General features: G+C 40.9%; 1 protein-coding gene across 1 annotated transcript in view; it reads right to left on the bottom strand.

The window, feature by feature from the left end:
* The window catches only part of WDFY4 (WDFY family member 4), a 150,319-nt gene that overhangs the window by 63,349 nt on the left and 60,226 nt on the right, over window positions 1-26,744 (bottom strand). Inside the window, exons 32-41 of the mRNA XM_072870865.1 lie at window positions 26,151-26,312; window positions 25,841-26,038; window positions 24,191-24,308; window positions 23,452-23,609; window positions 22,766-23,004; window positions 20,179-20,288; window positions 19,023-19,214; window positions 18,315-18,454; window positions 1,313-1,390; window positions 182-385 (exon numbers count right to left, since the gene is read on the bottom strand). Of these exons, the coding sequence (XP_072726966.1) occupies window positions 182-385; window positions 1,313-1,390; window positions 18,315-18,454; window positions 19,023-19,214; window positions 20,179-20,288; window positions 22,766-23,004; window positions 23,452-23,609; window positions 24,191-24,308; window positions 25,841-26,038; window positions 26,151-26,312 (1,599 nt within the window). The remainder of the gene's footprint in view (window positions 1-181; window positions 386-1,312; window positions 1,391-18,314; window positions 18,455-19,022; window positions 19,215-20,178; window positions 20,289-22,765; window positions 23,005-23,451; window positions 23,610-24,190; window positions 24,309-25,840; window positions 26,039-26,150; window positions 26,313-26,744) is intronic.

Genomic DNA, 26,744 nt, shown 5'->3' with positions numbered 1-26,744 from the left:
TGTTGCTGCTAAACACATTGTGGCCCCTCTTACTCTCTCAAAATCAGACACATTCAGTGGGTTCTCTATGCATGGCACAGCATATTGATGAGTCAGGTAATGAGAACCAGAGGAAAGAGGTGAGTATAAAGTCACCAGCAACTGTTACAGAAATTGTGCACCTCCTGCAACAGCTTTCTACCTCACTCTTCATTCGCATCATTGTCGCTCGGGTGTTCGCATACTGAATCCTCCTCCTCATTCGTGAAGGCCCTTCATAACAATCAAGAATCCATCGTGGCTCTAAGGATCGTGATGCATCTCCCCATGGGCCCCTTCTGTAGAAAAGTTGCTCCTCAAGTATCATCCAATCCTTGGCTGCTTTGCTGTAACCACACTGCAGCACCTGTGGGACAGAACCACTTTGTGCCACCTTTTGCACACTCCCCTCCTCCCGTCCAGCAGTGGCACCACTCCAGTGATTCAGAGGGATCTACCCAGCCTACCGGATGGGACCACTGCAGAAGGAATGCTGCAGACCCAGCAAACGCAGGTCTGACTGGCCACTGAAAGTGTGCTGTGGGAGATGCTACTAGTCAAACTAAGATACAGTGACAAATATAAGCATGTCACAAACTTCAACCTCCTTGAAAATGGCTGCTTTCATTAGATTTCCAACTCAAAAGCAGTGAGCTAGGAGAACCGCATCACAGAGCTTTTGTTCACTCCATTTTTTTCTGGTGAATGTTTGTGTCAAACGGCAACAACCATGCTCACTGAAAACACAGTCTGAAAGTCTCAGTCAGAAGCGTACTGTGCTCCCTCCAAGCATGGCATAAATTTAATTATTTCTACTTAGGAAGTGTGTGCAGGGAGTTGATGGGCACTAAAATATCAATGTAAAGGAGAGAAGAGGTGAGAATTTCAAAGAATGAAAAGCTTGTTGGTCTCTGATGGCCAGTCCTGAAACAGAAACACACCTGTGAGATTTTACTGGCTACGAGCTTGAGACCTCTTGAAAAGTTTTACTGGCTGCTAAGAAAAAAAGGTCAAAGTCCCCAGTTTCATTTCTACCACTGTGAGAGTGGAATAATCCATTTAAACAAAAGAAAAAAGGCTCCTGAAGATAAAGTCAGGATCTGTAATCTGATAGGTGAGTGATGCTATATCACACTTCAGTGGTGATGTCAGGAGCAGAGTATTGACTCATCAACTCTCAGCATTTCTTTGGGCATACTACTCATCTCACTTCTGAAATGCGTGATTTCTCACAGTAGTCCAAGAGTGTCCTTTCAACAACAGAAAGCTGTTGAACAATATTCCTGCTCTTTACCTGTACGTGGTTCTTGTACAAAGAGGCGTACAGCTCCTGACCAATTCTTCGGTACCGTTCCATACATGACACAAATCCCTAGAAGAAACATCAGAACACATTACACCAAGGTGCTGCAGGTAAGGGGCAGAAGCAGGCATTAGTTGCTCTGCCTTTTCCAAGAATAATTAGGCAATATGGCCTCCGTCTGTGAGTGACAGTTCTCCAGACAGTATAGTGATGAGGCAATCATCTGAAAGCAAGTTGCACACTTAGACCAGGAAGATAAACATATTCCTGATCTTAACAAGAGTCATTAGTGGAACTACTCAGAAGGAGAAAGAAAACATCAAATAAAATTTAAGGCTGCCCCTTTTGGAGCTGAATTAGTTAGTACTGCAAGTAGCATAAAAGACAATTATGTCTTGTAGAGACCCCAAATGAGATAAGGATCCAGGATTTGTAACTATACAGCTGCTCCTTGCTGCATAAACAGGAAGTGCAGACAAAGGAATGGTCCATGTCACCTTTTTGCAAATAGGAAACCAACTGTTTCCAAAAACATTTTGAAGATTTAGGAGCCTAAGTCCTCTGGCAATAAGTGACTTGGAGTATAAATACACTATTTAATGGGATTGTGATGCAGAGATGTCTGAGCTAGCTCTAGAATTGGAAACTTGTAGAGCTGTACTAGTGCAAGACGACACCCATAATAACTGTCTCTGCTCCACTACACAACACAGACATGCCTAAACCCCAGGGCTACTCAGGTGTGTCTGGAAATAGATGTTTTCCAAAGCAGTCTGGCAGAACTTCCTGGCCACCTTTCCTTCCAGAATGCACCAGACTCACAGAACAGTGAACCCGCATTAACAGTCATACATTTCATGTGCTGTTTTATTGGAATGAACTTCTCAAGCTAAGCATCTCTGTGCAAGCATAAGACTGATGAACTGCTGTCAAGAGATTACAAGTTGCATGCCCCACTCTGCAAACAGATTGTTATGTCATCTTCAGCAAGACATGCAATTGCCCTAAACCTCTACCTCTCCAACTACAAAACAGAGACTATAGTACTAACCTCAGAGTTACACAGGCCAAAATCATTAACAATGGTCCAGTGTGGTGGGATCCTTACACTCAGGGAACAGGGAAATGAAATGGGTTTCATTCTCTTAGAGTCACAGAATCGTTTAAGTTGGAAAAGACCTTTAAGATCATCAAGTCCAACTGTAAACATAACACTGCCAAGTCCACCACTAAACCATGTCCCTAAGCACCACATCTACACCTCTTTTAAATACCTCCAGGGATGGTGACTCAACCACTTTCCTGGGCTGCCTGTTGCAATGCTTGACAACCCTTTTGGTGAAGAAATTTTTCCTAATATCCAGTCTAAACCTCCCTTGGCACAACTTGAGGCCATTTCCTCTCCTCCTATCACTTGTTACCTGGGAGAAGAGACCGACCCCCACCTCTCTACACTCTCCTTTCAGGTAGTTGTAGAGAGTGATAAGGTCTCCCCTGAGCCTCCTTTTCTCCAGACTAAACAACCCCAGGTCCCTCAGCTGCTCCTCATCAGACTTGTGCTCCAGACCCTTCACCAGCTTCATTGCCTTTCTCTGGACACGCTTCAGCACCTCAATGTCTCTCTTGTAGTGAGGGGCCCAAAACTGAACACAGTATTCGAGGTGCGGCCTCATCAGTGCTGCGTACAGGGGGACAATCACTTCCCTAGTCCTGCTGGCCACACTATTTCTGATACAAGCCAGGATGCCATTGGCCTTCTTGGCCATCTGGGCACACTGCTGGCTCATATTCAGGTGGCTATCGACCAACAGCCCCAGGTCCTTTTCCACTGGGCAGCTTTCCAGCCACTCTTCCCCAAGCCTGTAGCATTGCATGGGGTTGTTGTGGCCCAAGTGCAGGACCTGACACTTAGCCTTGTTGAACCTCATACCATTGCCCTTGGCCCATTGATCCAGCCTGTCCAGATCCCTCTGCAGAGCCTTCCAACCCTCAAGCAGATCAACACTCCTACCCAAATTGGTGTTGTCCGCAAACTTACTGAGGGTGCACTCGGTCCCCTTGTCCAGATAATTGATAAAGGTATTAAACAGAACTGGCCCCAATACTGAGCCCTGTGGGACACTGTTTGCGACCAGCTGCCAACAACTCTTTGGGCCTGGTCATCCAGCCAGTTTTTTACCCAGAGAAGAGTACGCCCATCCAAGCCATGAGCAGCCACTTGCTCCCAGAGAATGCTGTGGGAAACAGTGTCAAAGGCTTTACTAAAGTCTAAGTAGACAACATCCCCAGCCTTTCCCTCATCCACTAAGCGGGTCACCTTGTCATAGAAGGAGATCAGGTTAGTCAAGCAGGACCTGCCTTTCATAAGCCCATGCTGACTGGGCCTGATCACTTGGGTGTCCTGTACATGCTGCGTGATGGCACTCAAGATGATCTGCTCCATAACCTTCCCCAGCACCAAGGTCAGACTGACAGGCCTGTAATTCCCCGGATCCTCTTTCTGGCCCTTCTTGTACATGGGAGTCACATTTGCTAACCTCCAGTCAACTGGGACCTCCCCAGTTAGCCAGGACTGCTGATAAAGGATTGAAAGTGGCTTGGTGAGCACTTCTGCCAGCTCCCTCAGTACCCTTGGGTGGATCCCATCTGGCCCCATAGACTTGTGTGTGTCTAAGTGGTGGAGCAGGTCGCTAACCATTTCCCCTTGGATTATGGGGGCTTCATTCTGCTCCCTGTCTTCCAGCTCAGGGAGCTGGGTACCTGGAGAACAACTGCTCTTACTATTAAAGACTGAGGCAAAGGCGGTATTAAGTACCTCAGCCTTTTCCTCATCCTTTGTCACTATGTTTCCCCCCTGCATCCAATAAAGGATTCAGATTCTCCTTAGCCCTCCCTTTGCTGCTAACGTATTTATAGAAACGTCTTGTATTGTCTTTTATGGCAGTAGCCAGATTAAGTTCTAGCTGGGCTTTGGCCCTTCTAATTTTCTCCCTGCATAACCTCATGACATCTTGTAGACCTCTTGAGTTGCCTGCTTCTTCTTCCAAAGGTCATAAACTCTCCTTTTTTTTCCTGAGTTCCAGCCAAAGCTCTCCGTTCAGCCAGGCTGGTCATCTTCCCCAACGGCTCGTCTTTCAGCACATGGGGATGGCCTGCTCCTGTGCCTTTAAGATTTCCTTCTGGAAGAATGTCCAGCCTTCCTGGACTCCTTTTTACCTACTCCAACAAAAACCACAGGTCACAAGGTTCACATAGCCAAGACCTTTACAGAACACAAACTAGAAAATTTCAAACAGTGCTTCCTATCTGTGTCTCCCTTTTGAAAAGATCAGCAGAAACATTATTAAACTCAATGGAATCCCTCAGGTGCCAAACTAGCATCATGCAAATAACAACAAAATACAACCTAGGATATTCACTATTATAGTAATTTCTCAAATTCACCTGTTAAACTTTATTCAAAGACAAGCTTCCAGCTTTGAAAATGCTAGGTTTGTTCTCCTCTTTCTCCTAGCCATCTATGAAATTCTGAGTTACGAAGATATTTGAAGTAAAGTATTTGTTCTCATGACATTTTTTTGCCTGATCAGAGAGACAAAGCATGCTGAAAGGCTGTGTATATAGCTGAAGCACTGAACAACTGATGAGTAAGCTACTGGTTTGTTTTATCTTATTGCATGAAGGCAACTGAAGAACCAGCACAGGACTCTGCTTTAACAGGCTGTCCAACACTCATGAGACTGTTCTACAGTCTTGTAACTCAGACTTTTCTACGCAAACACAAGGAGAGCTGCTCCATCTATTTATCTCCTTGCACAGTATCTCTTCGTGTGACTGCTGACAAGTAGCTACTGGGGGGACTTCAGTATCACAGCCTTTTACTAACAGTCACAGGTAAAAATTCTCCTATTTGACAGTGTATTTCCTGGAAAAAGATTCTAGCTATCCTATTACAACTACATGATGCCATGTCTGATCTTCTGGGCATACTTGCTTTAAAATTTTCCAAATCAAAAGCTCTCTGAAAGAGCAACTTTTTTTTTTCCTGAAGTCAATGGTACAGCACACTGGGACTCGACTCAGAACGATGCTCCTAATCACTACGGAAAGAAACAGAATCCCCAAAGTCACAGAATCTGAATAAACCTTAAATATCTATTCCATGCACCAGCCAAATGTGTAGGAAGGATGCAGGCTTACTTGAACGTGATTTTGAAGCCAAAATAACATTGCTTGCCCTTTCCTTTGATAAATTCCTGAGGATTAGTGGTGGCAAAGAAGGTAGAAGCTTTTCAGAGATTATATAGGAGCGGTTAGAGTGCCCCCAGTGCCAGGCAGAGGCTCTCATGTCCACCCAAGCTTCCCTGACAAAGGTGAGATTGCTGTGAGTCACACCATGAGGCCAGACTGGCTGTGAAAGTCCCAGCCTCTCACTACCTAAAGCCATGGATCAGATGGGTAACTTTTAAATGCATGGACTCTGTGCCATGCTGGCAGTGATTCCTCACAGCAAACCGTCTAGCTGCTGCTTGCACTATGCTATAATTAAGTTAACACGCAAGGTCTATGTGGTGTGCCAATTACTGCTGGCTGCCAGCCAGGTCTGTACCCCTGCTGCGAAGTCACATTTATTGGTGTTTCCCTGCAGGAAGCTCCTGTTTTACACTGATGAAAGTCATTACATTTTTGTTTGTTTAAAGCATCATTAAACCTGTAATCACAGTTGCGGCCTCACAAAACTATTCCATAATTCATATAAAACTCCAATAAAGGCTGACCTAGAAAACAACAGCATCTTTGTGCTGTTGAGCTGGGCTCAGTACAGGAGAAGAGCTGAGATCCCAGCTCTATGTGGACATAGGGTAAAAGCCATTCAGAAGAGACAACCAATTCCAAGTATTAACAACCATTTCAGATACCCACAGGCTATTCAAGCTGAGTCAGTGCTCTACTGGCAGCTGTTTCAAAGTTGCTTATAGTCTGTATTTCACTCATGGTCACCGATCAGACCCCTAAGGTCAAAGCCCACATTGGAAAGATTCTCACTGACTTCACTGGCCCGGCTCCTAGCCTCTGAAACATATGAAGGGTCCTAAGAAGGAAAAATTCTGCTAGCCACATCTGGTGAACTGAAGACTAACTAAATGAGCTTTAGCTAGTCATCTTCAACCAGATGAACATGTCCCTGATGACCATCCCCACAAAACAAAAACAAAACCTGAAAAAGATATCCAATAAACATGGAGAATATAGACCAGGCTATTATTTATTCAGTGTTCAGTCAGAACAATTACGCTGTAATGCTTAAAGAACAACTAGTGCAAACAAGTTGCTAACAAAAAACTGTTTCCATTAAAAATTGTAGGTGGTTATCCTTTAAAATGGCAACTCATTATGCAGTAGATTAAATACAACAGTGCCACGGTGTAATATCTATCTTGAACAAAACCAACATGCCAGCTTTGATAATTGCTAATATTGTGTAACATAATATAAGGTTTGAGTTTCATATGCAGAAAATCAGGTGTAAATGCAATAAATATGACCTGCATTCTAGGGAAGAGCAGACTAAAAGGCCATATTGATCCATCCTGGCCTAAAAATCTGAGTATGATACCATGCTTTAAGTTTTTTTTATACAAACTGCTCTACTTTGCAGCCTTAGACAATCACATTCTAAGTAGAATCAGGTCGTTTTGCTGCCTCAGATTCCCTAATGAATGTTTAGAGCTTGAAAAGGTGATGGAATTTACAAGCTATTTCCCTATTAAAAAAATCCCAAACCACAGAATCAAAAACGGTTTCTCCTCTTGCTGCATGGAGACCTCATGCAAATAGGAGAGAAAATGATTAGCATTGGGGAATGGTAAAACCAGCAAGGAGAAAAATGCTGGCAAACAGAGAAATTAGCATGCCAAAAAAACCCAGAGTGGATGTGCTATAATTTATTTCAACTAAAGCAATCAAAAGGCTGGTTGTAATAAGAAATGGTAGAAAAGGAGGAAAAAAAAAAAAAAGCTTGAGGTGTGACTTCTAAGTTAACAATTCTCAACGGAGCTCTGGAATGTTTTGTCTGATTTTTTTTTTTTTAAATATATATATATATCACTTAACACTCCTGCACCCCATAAATATCCAGGCTTGTCATAATAAACTCATATTGCATGATACAGATGCCACATATGCCATAGTTCCTTGCTAAAGAAACATTATGTCATTGGACCTCTGCGTTTTAGGGCTTTCTTTGGGGAACTAAAGGTTTATGTGTTGTATTACAGAACACACATGCACACAAAAGCATCTGCCAAAACTCTTAATAAATAAAAATAAACTTCAAGACAAAATAATTTTGGACTTGGAAGAGCCAAAAAGCCAAAATATCCAGACCCCTCACTGTGCCAAGTGAGCAGTCCCATGGCTGATAGAATACCCACATACTTGTTTTGAAGCATGTGTTTTAGTCAGCTGTTGGTGAGGACTAGAACTAGTGATATTAGTCTACTACTTTAAGCTCTTCTGAGCAAAATAAATATTGCAAATATATAAGCACACACAGTAAGAGCATTCATATAGCATCACGGCTATAACAGTGCTTTTCGCCAGTGCATCAGGTCTTTATAAAGGAGGTTAAAGTCTTTAGCTTACAGATGGGGAAACTAAGCCAAGTGAGTTTCTGGAACATACTGCCACTATGACTTGGTTGCGGGGGAAGGGGGGTTGGTGATGGGGCAAACCTAACCTGAATTAATTTGAAACAGCCCGATAAGCCCACAAAGAGGATGTATATAGTGACAACATGCAGTAGCAGGAGGGGAAAACAATTTGACGAACCAATTTGGAAATCCCTCCTACTCTTATGTTCCCAGTGCCAGATTGTATTCTACTATAGCTGATTGACAGATATTAGATCTTATATCACGGGAAGAGTCCACATACCTTATTCCTCCAACCCGGGCTTTCACAATTCTACATGGAAGGTTTTTTTATCTAATTACAGCTATTCAAGCAATCAGTACATTCTTAGAAAGTATTCCATGGGTATAGAAAAACAGAGCAGCAGGTGAGGAGCTCTTAGGGACACAACAAACTGCATGTAAATAGCATATGTGACAGCGGCAAAGAGTTTGTGCATGGCAGAAACAGATTTCATGACCCTGATTCAAGAAATCACTGTGTTTCAGGATGTGTTTAGGCATATACTTCTTTTATAGGCAACACAACTTTTATGTACAGGTTGTCTGCTACTGAAGAGGGGCAGATTTGCCTTTAATCCAAGCATTTAAGATATAAACATACAAATAATATATGCACAGCACTTGGACCTTAAAAGTGGCAATTAAACGTGCTTAAAACCTCTACGGGTGATGACTGCAAAAGAGGGAAACAGGAAATTAGCATCATTAGAATGAGAAAAATGACATGATACTAATGTGATACACTCTTCCCATCTTGAATCAAACAGAAAAGCTGCATTTTTGATGAAATAGAACACTAAAAAAATGCCATTTTATAAAGAGCAAATTGTTCAGTTTTACTTAAGTATGTATTTCCCAGCAGCTCAACATTAAATGGCATCCATCTGTGGTGCAGCATTGCTCCTCTCAGCAGCCCCATATCCCAGCTCTGTCTGCGTGGACTGCTCTGGACTGCATGCCCGAACCAGCGTGGATCTCCTGTCACCAGTGATGTGACTTAGGGAGGAGACACTTTCTCACAAAGTGATTGATTTTTGCAGTCACCATCTTAAGCCAATAATCTTTTTAATGGAAAATTCCTGAACCACTATGACTTACATAGCTACAGAGCTAGATTGTCAGCAGTTAAGGTTTGAGCCTAAACTCTTTTGAGGTGTGAAAACTATCTTCTTGTATACACTTCAGTTCTCATGCTCCTCCTTCTTCCACACATCTAACAAGAATTTCCCCTCCCGTCATACACAATTAAAGCCCAATACTTCTGGTCCTTTCTTGTTAAATCACAGAGAATAAATCAATCCTTTCTTCATCAGCCTCACAAGCAGAGGATAGGATTACAGCTAGCATGGCAGTTTTACAGAGAAGAATCTGAGTATTACAGTAAATTACTAGAGCTGGGTGAAGTCTCCAATTCACCAGTCCTGTGGTATTCAGATACAGGAACAAAGTGCATAACATCTCCAAATTTACTACTGCTACTAAATCTGACACAGTGAATCAGACCAGGTACATTGCTACCCTGTGCAAATGATAAGCCACCCATCTTGTGACCAGACTACTTTTCATGTAATTTACTACATGCTAGGAAGCAAGTAGGTTCATTTCATAAGAGGAAAAATTGTTTCATTAGTCACCAGGTAACAAGCATTAAGCTAAGGCAGATAATGTTTTCCTTAGCAGATCAAAGAGCAGTTTGTCCTAGTCCTTAGCATGTACTATCCACAGTGAGGGTTGTTTGCAGGCTCTTTTGAATCACAAAATTGTTATTGCCATGTGGATTTTATTGTTACTTTGCCAAAATTCATTTAGCTTTTCAACAGACTGTAGTTCCAGCAGTTAAGTGTTGCATGGAAGCTTCGTGCCTCAACCCACTAGGAGGCTAATGCACAGTGCCAACTGCTCCTAAGGATCATGGATGGATTCCTGGCATAGCCAGTTGGTTGGGGAATAGCAAACTTAATGAGAAAAACCTCCATATTTCAGTGCATCATAAATGTACCCGCACACAGGGGTGGGTTTCAAGAGGATAAACCCAAAGTATGGTACATGCGATGAGACTTCCACACTGTATTTATCAGCTAAACTCAGGCAGTACAGAAGCAGCTCTACTTCTATAGCAACTATATATATGTATTTATGTATGTATGCGTGCATACACACACACTCCTTCAACAGATGATACTACTGAAGACATGAATTCCTGGGAGGACAGATAACTTGTCTCCTAATAGCAAAAAAGCGCAATGGGAGGCAAGACACGTTTGTTCTTTAATCCTATTTCTGAGAATGACTTCTGTGAATTCGGGATAATTCACTCAACCTCTTGAGGGCTCAGTTTCCATCCTGTTACAGCAGAGGTATTAGTTTTTACCTCTAGTGAAAGGTGAAGGTCAGACTTTGGCATTATGGGGAATAGCAACGGGCTCTCTGTTTCCTTCACTTGTTCTTACCATTTTCCTATTTCTATTTAAAATGGTGATTTTCTATGAAGTCCTAGACGTGTATGTAACTTAGGGCTTTACTACATAGTATCTCAATGCATTTATCTGAAAGCCTCATGCACTGGTGTTTTCTGATTACATTTGAATTATGGCTTTTATTTAAGAAGAACGTGCACTTCTAATCCTTTAGCTGAAGAAAGAATTCTGTAAACATTGGCGTATGCTTAAAGCTCAGAATACAGAATACAAAGAAACATCTCTTCCCTGACCCCTAAAATTACCAGTTTTCCTAAAATGGCACACATTTAAAGATGACAAGATTACTTCTGGAGTTTTTTAGTGCCTGTAGAACAGTCCTGGAACTCTGCAGCAGAAAGCATGAATGGAACACAGATAGGCACAACCAAGCTTTATCTTTAATTTGGCTAGCATGGATGAGAACAAGAAGAAATGAATGGTCACAGACTTCAGCACAGGTTAGCAACCTATACCATCATTTAGGAGAAACCTTTAAGTTCATCTTACAGAGATATCTAGGACCTCCCCTGACTTCCTGCTCTCTACTTGCACATACCACCATCTAGTTCACACTCTTAGCTATTTTCAGTCCCCGCTGTCTGATAGAAACTCATACTTAATTTTCTGGGCATCCAGAGTCTTATGTGCATTTTACACTGCTCACTGCATGAGACAAGATACCATATATAAACTCATAACTTCTTAACAAGCAAATTTGGTCATAATTCTTCTCCTTATAAAGATTTCTAATAATAAATAGCATAATTGAAAAAACCCATTATTTGTCTTTAAAAATAGAACAAATATGCCACTTCAGGCTTTTGAATCAAACAATCCATATAAAGCAACTTAATTCAAACAATTTATTTCTGAAATTGTTATAAATAAAATGTTGCATCAAAATTCCAGAAGAAACCAGACATATTTGAGCCAAGAAATATGAAAAATTATTTGTCTTTCTATATATTCAGAAGAGAAAAAAAAAAATCTGTTTCAGTGGCTAGCACTTGTTTCTAAGGTTTCTCTGCAACCATATAAAACTCTGCTTTCATCCACATTAACACCATTCAACTCATTTGGCATCATCTCTGTTATGTGAAAATAAAACTCTGCAACCAGCAGCTCTTGAAAGATGAGATTTCAATGCCAACAGCTTTAAACATTAAACTCCACTCACTGAAATCCTATAGCCAAGCTTAAACCTGAACCAGACACAATCTCTATCTTGAAAGGCAAAAATATATTTAAAAAAAATGCAGGGAGAAAACATCTTTTCATACAATATGTAATTAAATGAAGGGACTTCATTGTCACAGGACATCACTGAGTTTAAAAACACAGAGAAACTCCCTCTGAATAGTCACCCACAAAAAGTTTTGGAGGAAATATTATTTCTTGTATTCAGGTTTTAAGATGAAACTGATATTAATCAAGAAAGGAACAACTTTGCTAGGATAGATTTTCTATTATGCATTGTGCTGTCACACACCGTCTCCTGTAGCAATTGGTACTGGATTTTTAGGTGACAGAATGTGGGGTGAGTGGGGTTGTATTCATCATCATACAACCTTTACATTCCAACTTCGCTGTTAAACAGTTATCTTCAATGAACGTGGAAATTATTCCCATACATTTCAGAAAGTTCAGTGATTTGTATTATATAAAATTAGATAGCTCTGCATTTTATGTTTTTATGCAGTTATCTAACTTATTGACCTGTTGAATTATTTATGATCTTGTAAACAATCTGAAAATGATAAATGAGCAGTGTGTCACATATCCACTTAAGAGGACAGAAAAATTTATTCGCTCAAAGTTAAAGAAACTTTTTCCAGCTTGCTGCAGCATACTGTAATTTAGCTTTGAGCCAGTTATTAAACACGACAATAATATTATAATGGAAATTGTTTAATATACATCATTAATAGTAAAGTGCCTGCTTTCATTGAAGTAAAAAAAAATGTGTGCTATGAGCAGTTCTGAAATGAATATTTGATTCCAAACTTCCCTTGTGCATTTAATGACATGCTAATTTACATTTTAATTACTTCCTAAGAAATCAAAGCATTTGTTGACAGAAGAACATAATGTCAACTTCACGGTGCACTGTTGGTGAATAGTTAATGAACTTAATTAGATAATTAGTGATGTTAATTATCCTTCTATTATGAAGATAAAGAAGTTACATAAATGATGCACTTTTCAAAGAAATATCATTATATGTTTGCTTTTTTTAACTCAGTTACCTTGAAAAGCTGATAAAAGACCGAGTGATTGATAAGAAAAAAGTTTAAATAATAATTTGGATTATGTTTCAAATATTTGTATCTTCTTCATTTCACCTACCATGAACTGCTAGGTTGAGCTTGTCCCTCCTTCATCCCAAATTAGCAAGCTCTTTTTGTTCAGTCCTGCTCTCTTTTTCACTACCTCACATACCTCCCCACTTTAAACAACCACTCTGTGATGCAGTGGCTCTACTATTGTTTGAAAGCCCAGGATGGTCAGCATCAGCCTTGGTTTTACAGTCAATTATTGAAAGATCCTATAACAATGCAGGAAAGAAGTAGCTAGTGTTTGAAGGCACTGGTCCACTATTTAGCTCTGGGTTCAGCTGCTAGTGTTGCCACTGACATCTTGGGTGATAACGGCCAAGTCTCTGTAAATTCATGTCTGTCAACTTGAGATAACACTTCTTTCTTACAGAAGTCAAAGCCCACTGACACACAGCATTTTGAGCTAATGCTGATTTTATGTCCTGGGTTTGAGTCTTCTGTACCCTGACAATAGACTAGGAATACATCATCAGCCTTCCAGTTCAATGTTAAACACTTCTGCTTGAAAAACCTTGTTTAAAACTACCCTCTAAAACACAGACTTTTGCACACAGACATCTCACCCAAGAATTTGTGAGTATGATCTGTACATATTAATTTAAAACACGTCATTTCTCCCTCTTGCGCCACAGCTAATGCAAAACCTGTAAAGACGGCTGCAAAAAGTATGAAGCAAGACTGACAGCCAGGAGTGAATGAAGCCCCAGTGCTCTTTCCTGATGGACTCATGTGGGCTGAGAGCCCTGCCCCAGACAGGACTAATTCTGTATCTGTGATGCAGCTACAATTTGTACTAGGTAAGAAAGTCCTACCACTGTACAAAACACATTAAAAAACTCCTGATGTAGAGATTTACATTTCCAGCATGGAAGGAATTTAAGCCTGTAATTCAAACTCCCACTGAAGTCAATAGAAATTTTATGTTTAAATACTTCTCAAAATACAATGCATTACCACCACAGGTGAATCACTAGAGATACTAGGTATACTAGCCATATTTATCTTAAGAATGAGTGTTACACATGAAACAATTTTTTTATATTTTTTTGGTGGCTGTGAAATTTGAAAAGACTGCTGTTCTTGGTGTAACAAATGAATAATTTTCTGTATCAAGAACACTTTTAGCTGCTGGCCTAAGAGAAAAGCCTGGTGAATAAACACATGAGAACACTAAAAACATAAATTTCCTGTAAATCTAAAACTGAAGAAAGTCCTAAAGACTTTGAAATAACATGTTGTTTGAAACATGCCTCAGTCCTTCTCAGACTTCAAAAGAAACATTAACTCCTAGAAGAGATTCGATTCTTCCTCTTGGGAATCTAACTATAGAGGCAGGACCAGACAGAACAACTTTCAGTGGAGCTTGCCCTAGAGACATTTGCTATTACTTTAACCAAGGATATCTGTTGTTAGGAAACTATGCAGAATTCAAGTGGTCCTTGGTCATATCACTATCTTCTTGCTCAGTGATAAGATGGGGACATACAACTCACTTCCCTAAATGAGTTAATGAACTTGCAGTTTCTTTCCAGCAGGTACATCAAGACTGCTTAGCCATGAGTATAAATAAATAAAATATTACATTGTAAAAAATTAAGAGGAAGAATTTTCAAAAGGAACTGAAGTAGATTCTGTGTCTGACAGTGACTTAAGTCTCAGCCAGGAGGTCTTTTCTTGGAGCTCCTGACTTCAGAAAGTTATCCACAGAGACAAAGTCTCTCGCTGACACATTGATGCAGTTATCTTTTACAGATTTGCTGTGGGTTTAACAATCTGCCTGTTGCTTACAAAAGCAAGCACAAGAGATGGGCTCTTACTACAAAGCCAACTAAAGAAAAGTTAATCACTCCCAGTCAAGCCAAACTTAGCACCTTGTATTTTCTGGTTTGTAGAGCTACACTATTAAATGCTTGTTTTTTTCTGTTAGCTCTGCAGTGATGTTGCATGCACTGAGGGCAGCAGAGCAGAAACCAGGATATCCATCAAACTTTTCAAAAATCCTTAGAGTTCAAAGGCTGCATTCTCCCATCACTTAACTAGGAGTTCTCTTGCAACGGACAGAGTGACAAAACTGGCACAAAGGAGGTTAGATGCTGGCTCTTTATCTATAGCTTTCTTCATAAGTGTACGTTTGCTGCCCAAAATCCTACCATAAATTTTCTGGGTTTGTAATTACAAGTTAGGAGGTCTCTGTTAACCTCTTCATTCTGAAGACTGGGATTAAAAAGACCTTTTCTATTTCATTTTCTTAAGGTATAGGGGCCTCTGGCATAGAAGAATGTAATTAATGAACCAAAACAGGAGAGGACAGGCATGATCAGGCCTGCTGTAAAACTCAGGAGGCTCTGCATTTCTTGTAAAGGATAACAACTATATCTACAGCCCTGAAGCAGTGTGTCTTACAGTAGTTAGAAGTATGCTGCTTGTAACCTTGCTGGGGCACTCATCCTGAGGAAGCAGCTCAGGACACTGCATGGTAGAAGCTGTTGACTGATTTACAATTTACTGAAATATGATTGTTATAGTGGTCCCTTGCTGCTCTTGCAGATTGTTGAATATGACAAAAACAATCAGTCATTGTTAACCCAAAAATTAAATACATATCCTAGATTCTGACAGCAAAACTGGGAGGGAGGAGAGGGACTGGGGAGGAAGGGAGGAGAAAGAGCAAGAGATCAAAAGGCTCACTTTGAAACAGGAAAGTCTATGATTTGGAAACCTTTGGCACTGTATTCAGAGTCTTATAGACCCTCCTGCTGGCAAACTTACCCAACCCTGTCACCTGGAAGCATTACAAAAAAATCTGACTTTGTACTGTGCTCTTCTCGCTCCTGCATGGCTACTCAGACTTCCAAGAATGCACAAGATAGCAATTACCATAGCAGCTCATCGCCCTTCTACTACCAGAAATGTGATCACACTCTCCTTCCTGAATGATCATGTGTTCCAGACAAAGCCCAGAGCAGAGCATGAGATAGCAAAGTGGATTCAGAAATATGGGGAGAACACAGCTGCATTTGATTGCTAATTCTGACATTTGCCACCAAATAGCAGGGAATTGGCTTCACTGATGCTGGAGATCCTGAGTTAAAGTACAGCAGAAATATGGGTCCTGATCCTTTGCTGGAGTGAATAGTTTGAATTTTGCTGTTTTTTTTCCAGATTGAGGATTGGGTCTCAAAAGCACTCTTGCTATCTTGTAAATGACAACAGGGAAAAAGTTGATAGTTTTGAGGGGGGTGTTTTGTAATTATTTTTTTTTTTTAATGTGCAGCAAATGCTACTACTGCTTCAACTTCTTTGTTTATTTTCAGTCTATAAAGGAATCAAATCAACAGCCCAGTAACCAACCCATTTCTTCTTTCTACTGAGCAAAGCTTTGAAATCCTGGCTGAATTTCTGCACTTTTCTCAAATTTAATAAGTTTTGCTCAGTTAGGAACAACCGTGCTTAGCTCTCAGTAAATGCAAATATTTTTATTTTACTATGGGATTTAAAGGCTTTGTCTCTCACAATGTAGTTCATACTGCTACTTTTCCTTTTATCTGAACGTTTCAACCAGGTGCCTATTGCTGTAGGAGATCGGTCCATAACTAGCAGTAGTGAAGACAGAGGCCAGTATCTGAAGACTTTTCCCAAGTGAATACAGAAGGCATCTGAGACACCGCAAGAGATACAAAGTCACATTACAGCACCTTTAAAGTGACTACCAAAGTGAGGTCAAAGATACAAGTTAGAAGCACAAATACCATTTACTTTTAGTGTAACTTGTGCTCCCAACTTCCTTTGATACTGAAAATCCCACCTTATATCTTGCTTGTGTACAAAGAAAGAGGACTGTTGAATTTTCTTCCTCTTAGATTTCATCTCTCTGAAAAGTGCATCAAACTCTTTCAAAGACAGGCTGGGGGGAGAAAGGGGGAGAGGGAGAGTGGAGGAGAACATTTGGAACTGTAGCTTCGCATCTCATTGAGAGGAACAATTTATCAGAGCTGTGGAGCTGTCAGTCCTTGACATGATAAGGAATAACACCAAATGAGTAATGTTTCCTCCAAACCCAGCTCCTTTAATTACAAGCCGCTTCCTTGCAGAAGAGAGACAGAAGATGCAGAAACACCAATTTCATGCACTTGTGCCTGAATAATGTCTCTGTGCTGCCTTTTCCAGATGGCAACCTTTTCACTGGAGGAACTAATGATGTGGGCATATTTAGGGAAAAACCAATAACGGAGTCTTTAACCTTCAACAGCAAAAAGCATGTTGTACAAAATGTTCCTTGGGATACATTTACAAATATCAATTACATTGCTCACTGAGGTGTAATCAGCTGTAATAATCAAAATTAATTTTAAAAAATAATTAAACAGACCCCAGGGCAAATAGTCGATGCTCTTGTAGTATGGCATCACAGTCTACATATGTACCTGGGAAGAACTTGCTCACTCTGTAAGCAGCAAAGTGATTTTAAGGAATGAGAAGGATGCTGTGGCATGCTGAGAAAAAACCTGCAGCTCAGTGAGGTACTATCAGACACGTTACTTGTGTATCATAGCCTTCCTGATCAACACACCTGGAAGTGAACCAGTCATCACTGGGGATAAAACTGCAACCTGCTACAGCTTGAGCTACAGGGTTAAGACTCCCTAAACTGATGCTGTAACAGACTCACTGTCTCCTCAGCAGGAGAAAAAAAGACCTTAATATGTTTAGCACTGCAATAACACAAGCTCAGTCCACAGCTCTGAATATTCTGTCAATGCACTGCTGCCCTACCCTATAGCTGGTTACTCTAGCCCTAACACACTTAAACAAGTAACATCTAACTGGTGCTTTTTATTTGTATTCTCAACAAATGCCCAGCAAAAACATGGAAATGGCTCGCTCTCTCAGCAAAGGAGGAGCTTACACATGGAAAATATAGCCCAGCTGCATTGCTGGCAGTAGGAACACTGCATACCCTCCAGACCTATTCCTGGTTTATATAAGCACTTGTATCCTTACCTCTTGAGGCTAAACTAAAATTTGGACCTTTAATACTTCATATTGAGTAGAAAATGAAAGGACAGTACTATGGTAATACCTGATCCTTTCTACTAATTCAGTGTCTGAAGGACAAGGTTTACATAAGCGGTGTAAGTCAAAAGCAGCAAAGCCAGCATCTACTCACTTTGCTCTGACCCAAGCAGAGCCCTGTGAACACAAGCACACATGGGTTGCTTAGGTTTTTCCTTTCAAGTGCAATAATTAGGCCTCATGCAAAAAGTATGAATTAATACATTATATGTTAAGGCTGCCAACTGAAGTTCTTCATATCAATGACTATTTCTTAGTGAGTATTTCTAGCAGTCTAGAAAAGGAACCTTAACTGCAATAGGTGTCTAGTTTACAATGGAACATGTCAACAGACATAGTCAGAAACCTCCCAAGTCCAGACAAACTCTCCAGAGCCATATCAAAGGCATAGCCAGTGACAGAGACAGAAAAGACAAAAAGCAGAAGTTACCTCAGATTTGCATGTCATTTCCTTTGTGTTTCGGCCAGGGATCAACTTAATAGCTGAAGAGAGGCTTTCACTCCAGGAATTGTGCTTGCTCTGTGACAGGCCTGGCCCTGCTTTATTCTGGAGAATCTTCTTTTCGGATGCTGTGGGCCAGAACAGAAAAAAAGTTTGTAAGACTTGAAGTTAAGCCTATGGGAAGGTAGAGGGTTTGTATCCACATTACACAAGACACAACAACATGGCAGTGCCTCACTCCAGCTGGCTTGTCCTTCTATTTATAAGAGGAGCATTGAATTAACATGTACTTCTCAAGTTTTTATTTAAAAGCCTCACAAAGGTCTGTATAATGACACTGGTCTATGGCAGACATGAACTTAGAATCCCTGCAGCACTACACACATTGGGACGCCGTTCTTCACCCAAATATCCTCCCTTTTAAATTCTCTGATGGGATACAGTTGTCTAAGGAGATTTCTCTTTCTTACAGTACAGCATGAGCCCTACAACATCACCAGATGATTACAGAAGGGCTGGGGCATGACACAGAAAGCAATCGCAATCCCGGATGAGAGAAACTGAGAATCTGCTTTATCTAGCAGGTGATGTGCAGAGGAAGGGTATAACCAAGGAATCAGCAGCTTTCCATTAAGTGCTACATTTACTGCAAAGCCTTTGCTTACTACAATGAGTGTTCCATAAAAGAACAGAGACCTATCAAGTGTTGCCAAGCTTTTGTCATAATTTCTTCCCATAAAGGAGTGATCTCAATTATCTTCATGTCCCTTTCTTTGTCATTTCCTTTTACAGAAAGATCCATCTTGTAAGTGTCCTCCAGAGCCTGCCGCCTCTGAGAAATGAGCTGCTTCCAGATGATTTCTACTGTTCTCAGAATCTCCTGATGGACTAGGAAACAAAAGAAACTACAAATGAAGAATCATTTTTTGTGTAACAAGTCAAGCAGCAGATAAAGCAAAAATATCTCATTTGGAACAGCACTGGTCCAGAGTAACTGCTGGAGTCAGTGGAGTTGCTCCATTTTGTCTACTGCCTCCATAGGTTCTGTATTAGACTAACTCCATAGTCTAATACAGAAAACAGCAGGACATTTCTTTTACTATATTTCAGCTCCCTGAAAGAAACAAGTAGGAGTGACAAATTATTCTAACTGCTTTCTGCCTTGGAAAACCATCTCGTCAGAATTTTGATGTTCTTATTATCATATGTAGAGTGCTAAAGCATCCTGTGGCCAAACATCATTAGAGACAGTGCGGGAAGGTAACCAAGTCGTGAAGCAATTTGACACAGCAACAGGATGCTGTACAAGGAAGGTCTGAGCTGTTTTGCTGTATTTCCCTGCAAATCAGACTTACTTGGTTGCATTATATCCGAGTCAATATATACATTAAAAAAAAAAAAAAGAAAGAAAAGAGCATCACTCTGCTGTGGGGTTCAGCTGATAGCCTCCACACTGAATCCTGTGCAAAATTTTTTCCAGTGTTTCTCTTAAAAGATCAAAATGTTTCTTCCTGTGTACAACAGACAGACACAAGCTCTGTATAGGCTTTGAAAAAAGAAACAGAGCTACAAATAGCATGTAGCTGGGCACTGATACTGGCCACAACACACGGAAGAGATCTCCAAACTGATATCCATTACTCCTGAGGATGTGGGGTGTGAATTTTGAATAGAAAGGTATGATGCGAACAGAAGCCATTTTTAGCACAACGTTCCTTTCTCTATGCTGTGCCTGCAGTGCCTATACACCGAAGAGGCAATTAAGTAGCACTTGCACAAGCTGCTCTGATAACTGTTTAGGCCAGGCACTGTCCTGCTCTGTAAGCCAAAGGCAACATGTGCCATAAATTACCATCATCTGGAGTAGGCAGGCTGCCCTTTTCCTCTTCACTGGGTGCAAGGAAAATTTGGTGATATGAAGCCAACTTTGGTTTTGCATCCACTCCAAAACCTTCAGGATAGCTGTGACAAAAAAAAAAAAAAAAAAAAAGAGGGCACGTGAGGAACCCAGACTTAGAACAAAGTGAGGATAGTGAAAAAGCTAAAGGTATTTCTACACATCCACTCCTACTCGATTCATTTAGTAGAACTATATTCCCAGGCTTGAGGGCTTACACCAATCACATGATACTGAAGAATTTTACAGGAAGTGGGAACTAAGCCACTGCCAGTCTGGTTTTCAAAGTCAAGGAGTGCTCATCAAGATCCTATGGATCACTCTGTTGTACATGCCTTATCTCCGCACTTCTTAGTGCACTTGTATCTACCATTCATCTCAATTAGCTGGAACGCAGGGCTGTACTGGTGTAGCCAGATTGCATCCAGCTTTCTTACACCTCCCCTGAGCATCTTGTATGCCATCTCTTTGCTCTGAATTTCTTCACTAGAAGTATCTTCCATTATATGAGAAACACTACCTTGCCATACCCTATACCTGAACTGCATACTTAGTCTAAGGTTCTTTGTACCAATGATTGTTCATTCAGTTTATAAAGCACTCAGCACAAAAAAGCTGCAGACTTTAGCACTGTGATGTTAGTGTCATGTAGATGTGAGTATAATTGAGAACATCACCATGGCCAAAAAGAGTTAGTGCTGCTTTGGGGGTGTGTGTGGGGTGTGTGTCAGATAATTTACCAGTCAGTAGGTAAAAGACACCAGGAATTTCAGCACAGCAGTAATACTTACAATAGATGCAACAGGCTTAGTTAGGACATCCAGACAACGTATACTTGGTCACAGAAGTGCTGTCAATAATATATTATATATAGCCACTAGTAACATACTACGTTCTTTCAGTTGTAAACAGGCACTACTACATGGGAGAGTCAAATCTCTTGGGTATGCAAAGCTGCCAGTTTTCTCATTTTCTTTTAAATACCACAATTCTGATTCCCTGGCTCTGCTATGTTTGGCTCTTGGATAACACCAACACTTCTGTAATTTTTTTTTTTTTTTAATTGTTTATGCTCTTGCTACATACAAACAATCCTTATCCCATCTCAACAGTTTTGGCCTGGAAATTATTATCTGACTGGAGTAAGAACAATCAAGAAAAGACCTCAGGAAATGCAACTCATTTCTGATGTGATACTGTATTAATGGATTCAATTCAGGCCATCTAAGCAGCACAGAAGGTTTTCATTGAAACAACAATCATCATTATAGTGAATAAAGCACTAGCCAATATTTGCTTCTTTTGACAAAACAGAGTTGTCCAAAATAAGTCCCCAGCTTACATTAGCAAGAGTACCTCTGACAGATCACCTGTAAGAACAGCAAACAGAGTGGGTATGGATGTTCTAGCACTATCCAAGTCAATGGCAAAACTCCCAACTTCAGTACGACCAGGACTTTGCAGCTCAGATCCAAGTAACAATAACCATAACAGAAAGATTCACAAGATCCCTGCACAGTTTTATGGATGTTTTAAATGTACCCAGCCAAGAATAGCTGCTGGATCAGAAAAACCATCTCTCTAAATTAGTCCATGCAGATGTCTCAGAGAATGGCCACCTGCATGCTTGTGGAGTGATTCTAGCCCACACCCCAGAAAGATTTCCAGCTTCTCATTTTAATGATGCACTTGTGAGCCAACTCCACTGAAATCAGTTCAGCTTGTTAACTGCAGTTACTACTCTGAAGTGAGCTGCTGGAAATGCTGGATGAGTAAAACAGGTACACACAGATGTTTTGGTTAATAAAGAGTAGCAATTAAACCTATGTGCAAATTTAAGGGTTCTGCTTAGACAAACATGCAAGCTTGTCTGGTTGTCTGAAATGAAACAACCTTTTGAAAATGAAAAAAGTGGAATTAAATGTTACATTATTACCATCCACTGTGCCTTGTTTATTGCACCCACAAACACACATACTAGCCTGCCTCTGAGCAAGAGAGATGCTAGGAATTTTTTCTGCTCACTAGTGTTTCAAGGAGAAAATAGCCTTTGGATTGAAGAACAGTTTCTCTCTCCCACTTTCTTGCTGAAAGACAATCCATTGCCTCAGGAATACTGAGCACATTAGTAACCTTCTCCTCCTCCAAATTAAATGATAAAAAATTACATCAAAACATTTCTGTGGTTGTTTTTAATTTTTTTTTAAGTGTATGAGGAAAACAACCATCTTTCCGCAAGTGGCTTTACTCTGCCGTTTCAACAGACACCAAATCAGAGCAGAAGGTTTGCCCTATTTAAAGCTGAATGGTGCTTTAAACCCCCAGAGCACTGAGCCCAATGGGTCAAATGCTTGCTAGGATACCGTACATATACTACCATCCAAAGTCTTTTGTCTAGTTGAATCCAGCTCAATCTCAACTTCTAGCATTTCCCCAAAATGGATATTGCCTAAGTTTTGTGAAATCTCCCTCTCTGCACCCACTCCCATAGATAACAGCAGAGAGATGTAAACAAACATTATACTGAGGTGAACATTTGTACCTGCCCGAATTCAGTTGGCAAAGGCAGTACATTAGGCAGACGACGAAATTATTATTTGAGTTGTAAGTTGCAAAAATAATATCCCACTGCTCCTGCAGGACGTTGAGAGTGTTCAGGACATTAAACTGTTCAGGCAGTGACTGTTGTGGTCTGGATAGGCAGTATAGGATGGCTCTGTTTAAACAGCTGTATAGGGCACTGAGGAAAACTTCCTTTTGAGAAATGGAGCTTTCCAAGACCTGTGAAAACACAAAACAGCAGAGTACTTGGCTTGCTCAAAGAACTCTCTCCCCAAGGATCCACTCCTCCCACTTCATTTAAGCTGTTGCAAACTTATTTCAGCAAAATTCCCCTGAACTACCTGTTAGATACAAATTAAGTTTTCCTGTATTTCTGCTGAAGTCCCCAGAATTGTGGAGGAGATTAATTTATTCCTGTTTGGCAACACGTAGTAGCCAACAGACAGTGGCACAAAAGAGCTAACTATCCCTTCTTTATGCTGCACCATCTAGCTCTGATTGATTGCCATTTAGAGCCATTATGTGCTCATGCAAGAAAACAGGAATAATCACAATCACCAAATGGATTACAGCCATCTTCTTGAGAATTGCAGCATCACGACCTTAGTGTGAAACAGAGCACATTACATGTTGATAACAGTTGGAAAAAGATTTAATGTGACTCACGCCCGTAATCTGTCTGGCAGTGAAGATAAGGATTTGCTTGGGGTCAGCAGCAAACATTCTGCTGTTCAGCTTCTCAACCAGCTTCTGAGTACAATAAGCAATATTCATCATGGATACAGGTGCAGTTGATTCTGAAGTGCCATGAGGATCACTGCTCCCTGGAGAGGATACAAGAGGGTTGATTATTCCAAAACAAGCCGAAATGCAAAAAAAAAAAAAAAAAAAAAAAAAAAGTGAGATGTGAGGTTACCAGAGCTGAGAAGGAACAGTCTCATGCCATAGTGTCTCAGGGTTGGGACATATCTAAGAAAACTCTAGGTCTAGCAGAAATACCTTACTCAGACTAGAAATAACGGCTCCATCCTAAGGACAGAACCGATCTCACTAAAATACCATCATGAAGGACTGGTCCAACTAATGACTCAGAAAGGAGAGCAGCAACAACTAAGTTATTAGGGTTGTTTCCAGACTCACTCAAGGATAAACCTAAGTTTCTTTCTAAGTACTCCCTTTTTAATGTTCAGAATTTGTTGTCAAAAAGAGAGAAAAAAGTGAAGAGGGTCTCTAGAAAAATGGTAGAACTACAGTAATTTATGCAAACTGGCCTACAGCAGGAGTGAATGGACAGTCCAGCCTGCTGAGCTGGACTGTTCTTCTAGCTACTGTTTCCAAACCTTTCTAGCAATTACAGCTACATGCTAAATACCAGCTAGCTAATGATCTGATTCTCACCACTCACCTCTTGGTCTTGTTTTCCCCTCGCCTTGGCTGGTAACATGGAAGACGTCCATAGCAGACAGTAAAACTTTTGTCTGAAAATGTCTCTTCTGCTCACTGGTAGCATCCTCTGGAGAAGCCTATATAGCGACCATATATATATTAGTATAGCAGGAAAACAGCCAGGAAATCAGACTGAAATTCACTTTCAGCCTTTATTCAAAGGTCTTTGATTTCATTGGATCTTTGGCAGATTATGGCTGTCAAAGATTCAGATTCACTACAAGTTTTGCTCAAAGAAGTGAGTAGAAATTCCAAGAGAGACTCAGTACTATCTGAGATAATTCAAAATGACCAATATTTCCCTTAAACACGTAGGCACTGTGTTAGGAAGAGGAGGGGAAAAACAGCACAAAAAGAGCAAGGACAACTACTCCACCTCACTTGCACACTTTAGCCCTTTGGTGTGGGCATATGAAACAGCTGCTGCAAGCTGAGAAGTTATCTGTGACAGCTAATCCACAGTAACACATAAATGCAGAGATCTGGTGTACTCCTCCGTGCAAAGGCAACAAGGCATCTCTCATACAGAGTTCAGCATGAGTACATGTGTGGACAGTTACTGGGCAGCAGATGAGATGGCAGAACCTCATACCCTATCTGGGAAAACAGGAAATCTTACATAGGTCTACAGTCTCTAGCTGATAGCCAGCACAGTTGCCCTCTGCACACTGAACACAAACAAGGTTTTGCACAGGGCCAGAACCTAGATTCACAGATGGTTCCCAAGAGATCTTGCCCTCAGGGAATTTTAGCTCCATTTAGCAGGCTCAGGATTCAGATAATCAGAAGAGCCATCCTCTATTTTAAACTGTACCAAGCCTTGAGATGTTACTGTGTAAGCCTTTAGGGAACTGCTGCTCTGCAAGACGATTTAACTTATGACAGTTGCAGTCAAGCTTACGTTCATTACTATTTGTATTACTAAGCTAAGTCTGCATCAGAACTCACATCTGAGACACCTAGACTATTGACAATTTGGAGCTGAAGGCTAAATTTTCCATTTTCCCTTTCTTCAGACTACTCTGACTCTTTTCAGTGCTTTGAGTGGTTGAAATCCATAATCCAGACTCAGCTGTTACAGCTTGTATTAATCTGTCCTAAAAGGGGTGACAGTTGTTTTTGATTTATTTGAGCACTGAAAATAAATTGTTGTCTCAAAAATCAGTACACAGGAATGCCCCATGTGAAATCTTCTGTTCTCAACAAATTCAAGGGCTACTGTAATGACAATCGGGTATTACTAAGGAAAAGGGAAATTTTTTCATGCCTGCCTCCAATGTTAAATGTTGCCTGAAAAATGCCTTTGTTGTTGTCTAGGGGCAGCATTTTCTTAGTTCACATGAATGCAGAGCAGGCAGAAAAGGCCTTTCTTCCTTGCTGAAAAGGTAGGAATTCCATTCCAATAAGTAGGCTGTCCAGATCTGCCAGAAACTAGTGCATGCTTTCTAAGAGCTGTGATCCCAGCTTTATCCTAGACTGTTGAAAATGCCGACTGAATACACCTCTTCATCACTGTTAGCACTTTTTTCACTAGACCATTAGCAGGATATCTCCTGTCCTACCCCCAGTGCAAGGTAGAGCAGCAAAGCCTGATGACTACAAGAGAGACCTCAAGAAGCAGCTCAAGTGGATGCCCTTGTTTGTTTGCTGGGATGTTGAGAAGACTGTCCATCAGGAGGACTCGCACAAAATCCCACACTTGTTTCTTGGCAGGGTGTGGTAGGAGTGGGAGAGAGGAGGGATCAACACAGCCTTTCCCTTCAGCAATGGCTGGACCATCAGGAGACAAAAGGCCTTCAGAGCCTCCCTGTGGAAGCAGACAGCAATGCATTTTAACTCATAATCTCCTTTAAATTGATTTTTCCTCCTAGCAACCCATCTCTGATCTGAAGGGCTTCTGCTGGCTCAGATGCACATACCTTGGGTGGTCCAGAATGGAAAGCAACCATAGCCAAAGTTTTCAAGAAGTCAGGACAGTGCCACACAGGGTCCTGAGTATAACTGTGATAGGTCAAGCACAGAAACTGGATAACGTTCCCTGGATAGGCAATCTCCCAGGAGGCTTCTGCATCTGCAATAGGCTGAACACAGACAAATGTGCATCTAGTCAAGGCAGCATTCCTCTCACTCATATAAGCTCATCTTTCCTCCATTCTAGGTATTCCTAAGCAACTAAGCAAACATGACATGGCCACAGAGAAGTCAAGCAAGGCAGAAGCAGCCAACTCCCAGCTTGTAGACTGAAGATACAACCAATCAGAAAGGTGGCATATCCTCACCATCAAGAACAAACGAAATAGGTAATGCTGTGGGTAAGATCCATCTCTGTGTTCAGAAGTTCTTAAACATGAGTGCATCACATCATCCGCTATGTAACATAACCAGGTCAATAGCTGTGCTGATGCTTTGAAGTCCCTGCTCACTATTATGCTCAGTATTGCCCTGTGAGGCCAGAGGAAGGCTAGGAGTTACAGATAAAGACTGCCACTGACATCTGACACTCTCAGTTTATT

This window comes from Ciconia boyciana, chromosome 8, assembly GCF_034638445.1.
Source record: "Ciconia boyciana chromosome 8, ASM3463844v1, whole genome shotgun sequence".
Classification (NCBI taxonomy): domain Eukaryota; kingdom Metazoa; phylum Chordata; class Aves; order Ciconiiformes; family Ciconiidae; genus Ciconia; species Ciconia boyciana.
Note: the sequence above shows the minus strand (reverse complement) of the source record. Positions and strands in the feature narration are given on the sequence as shown.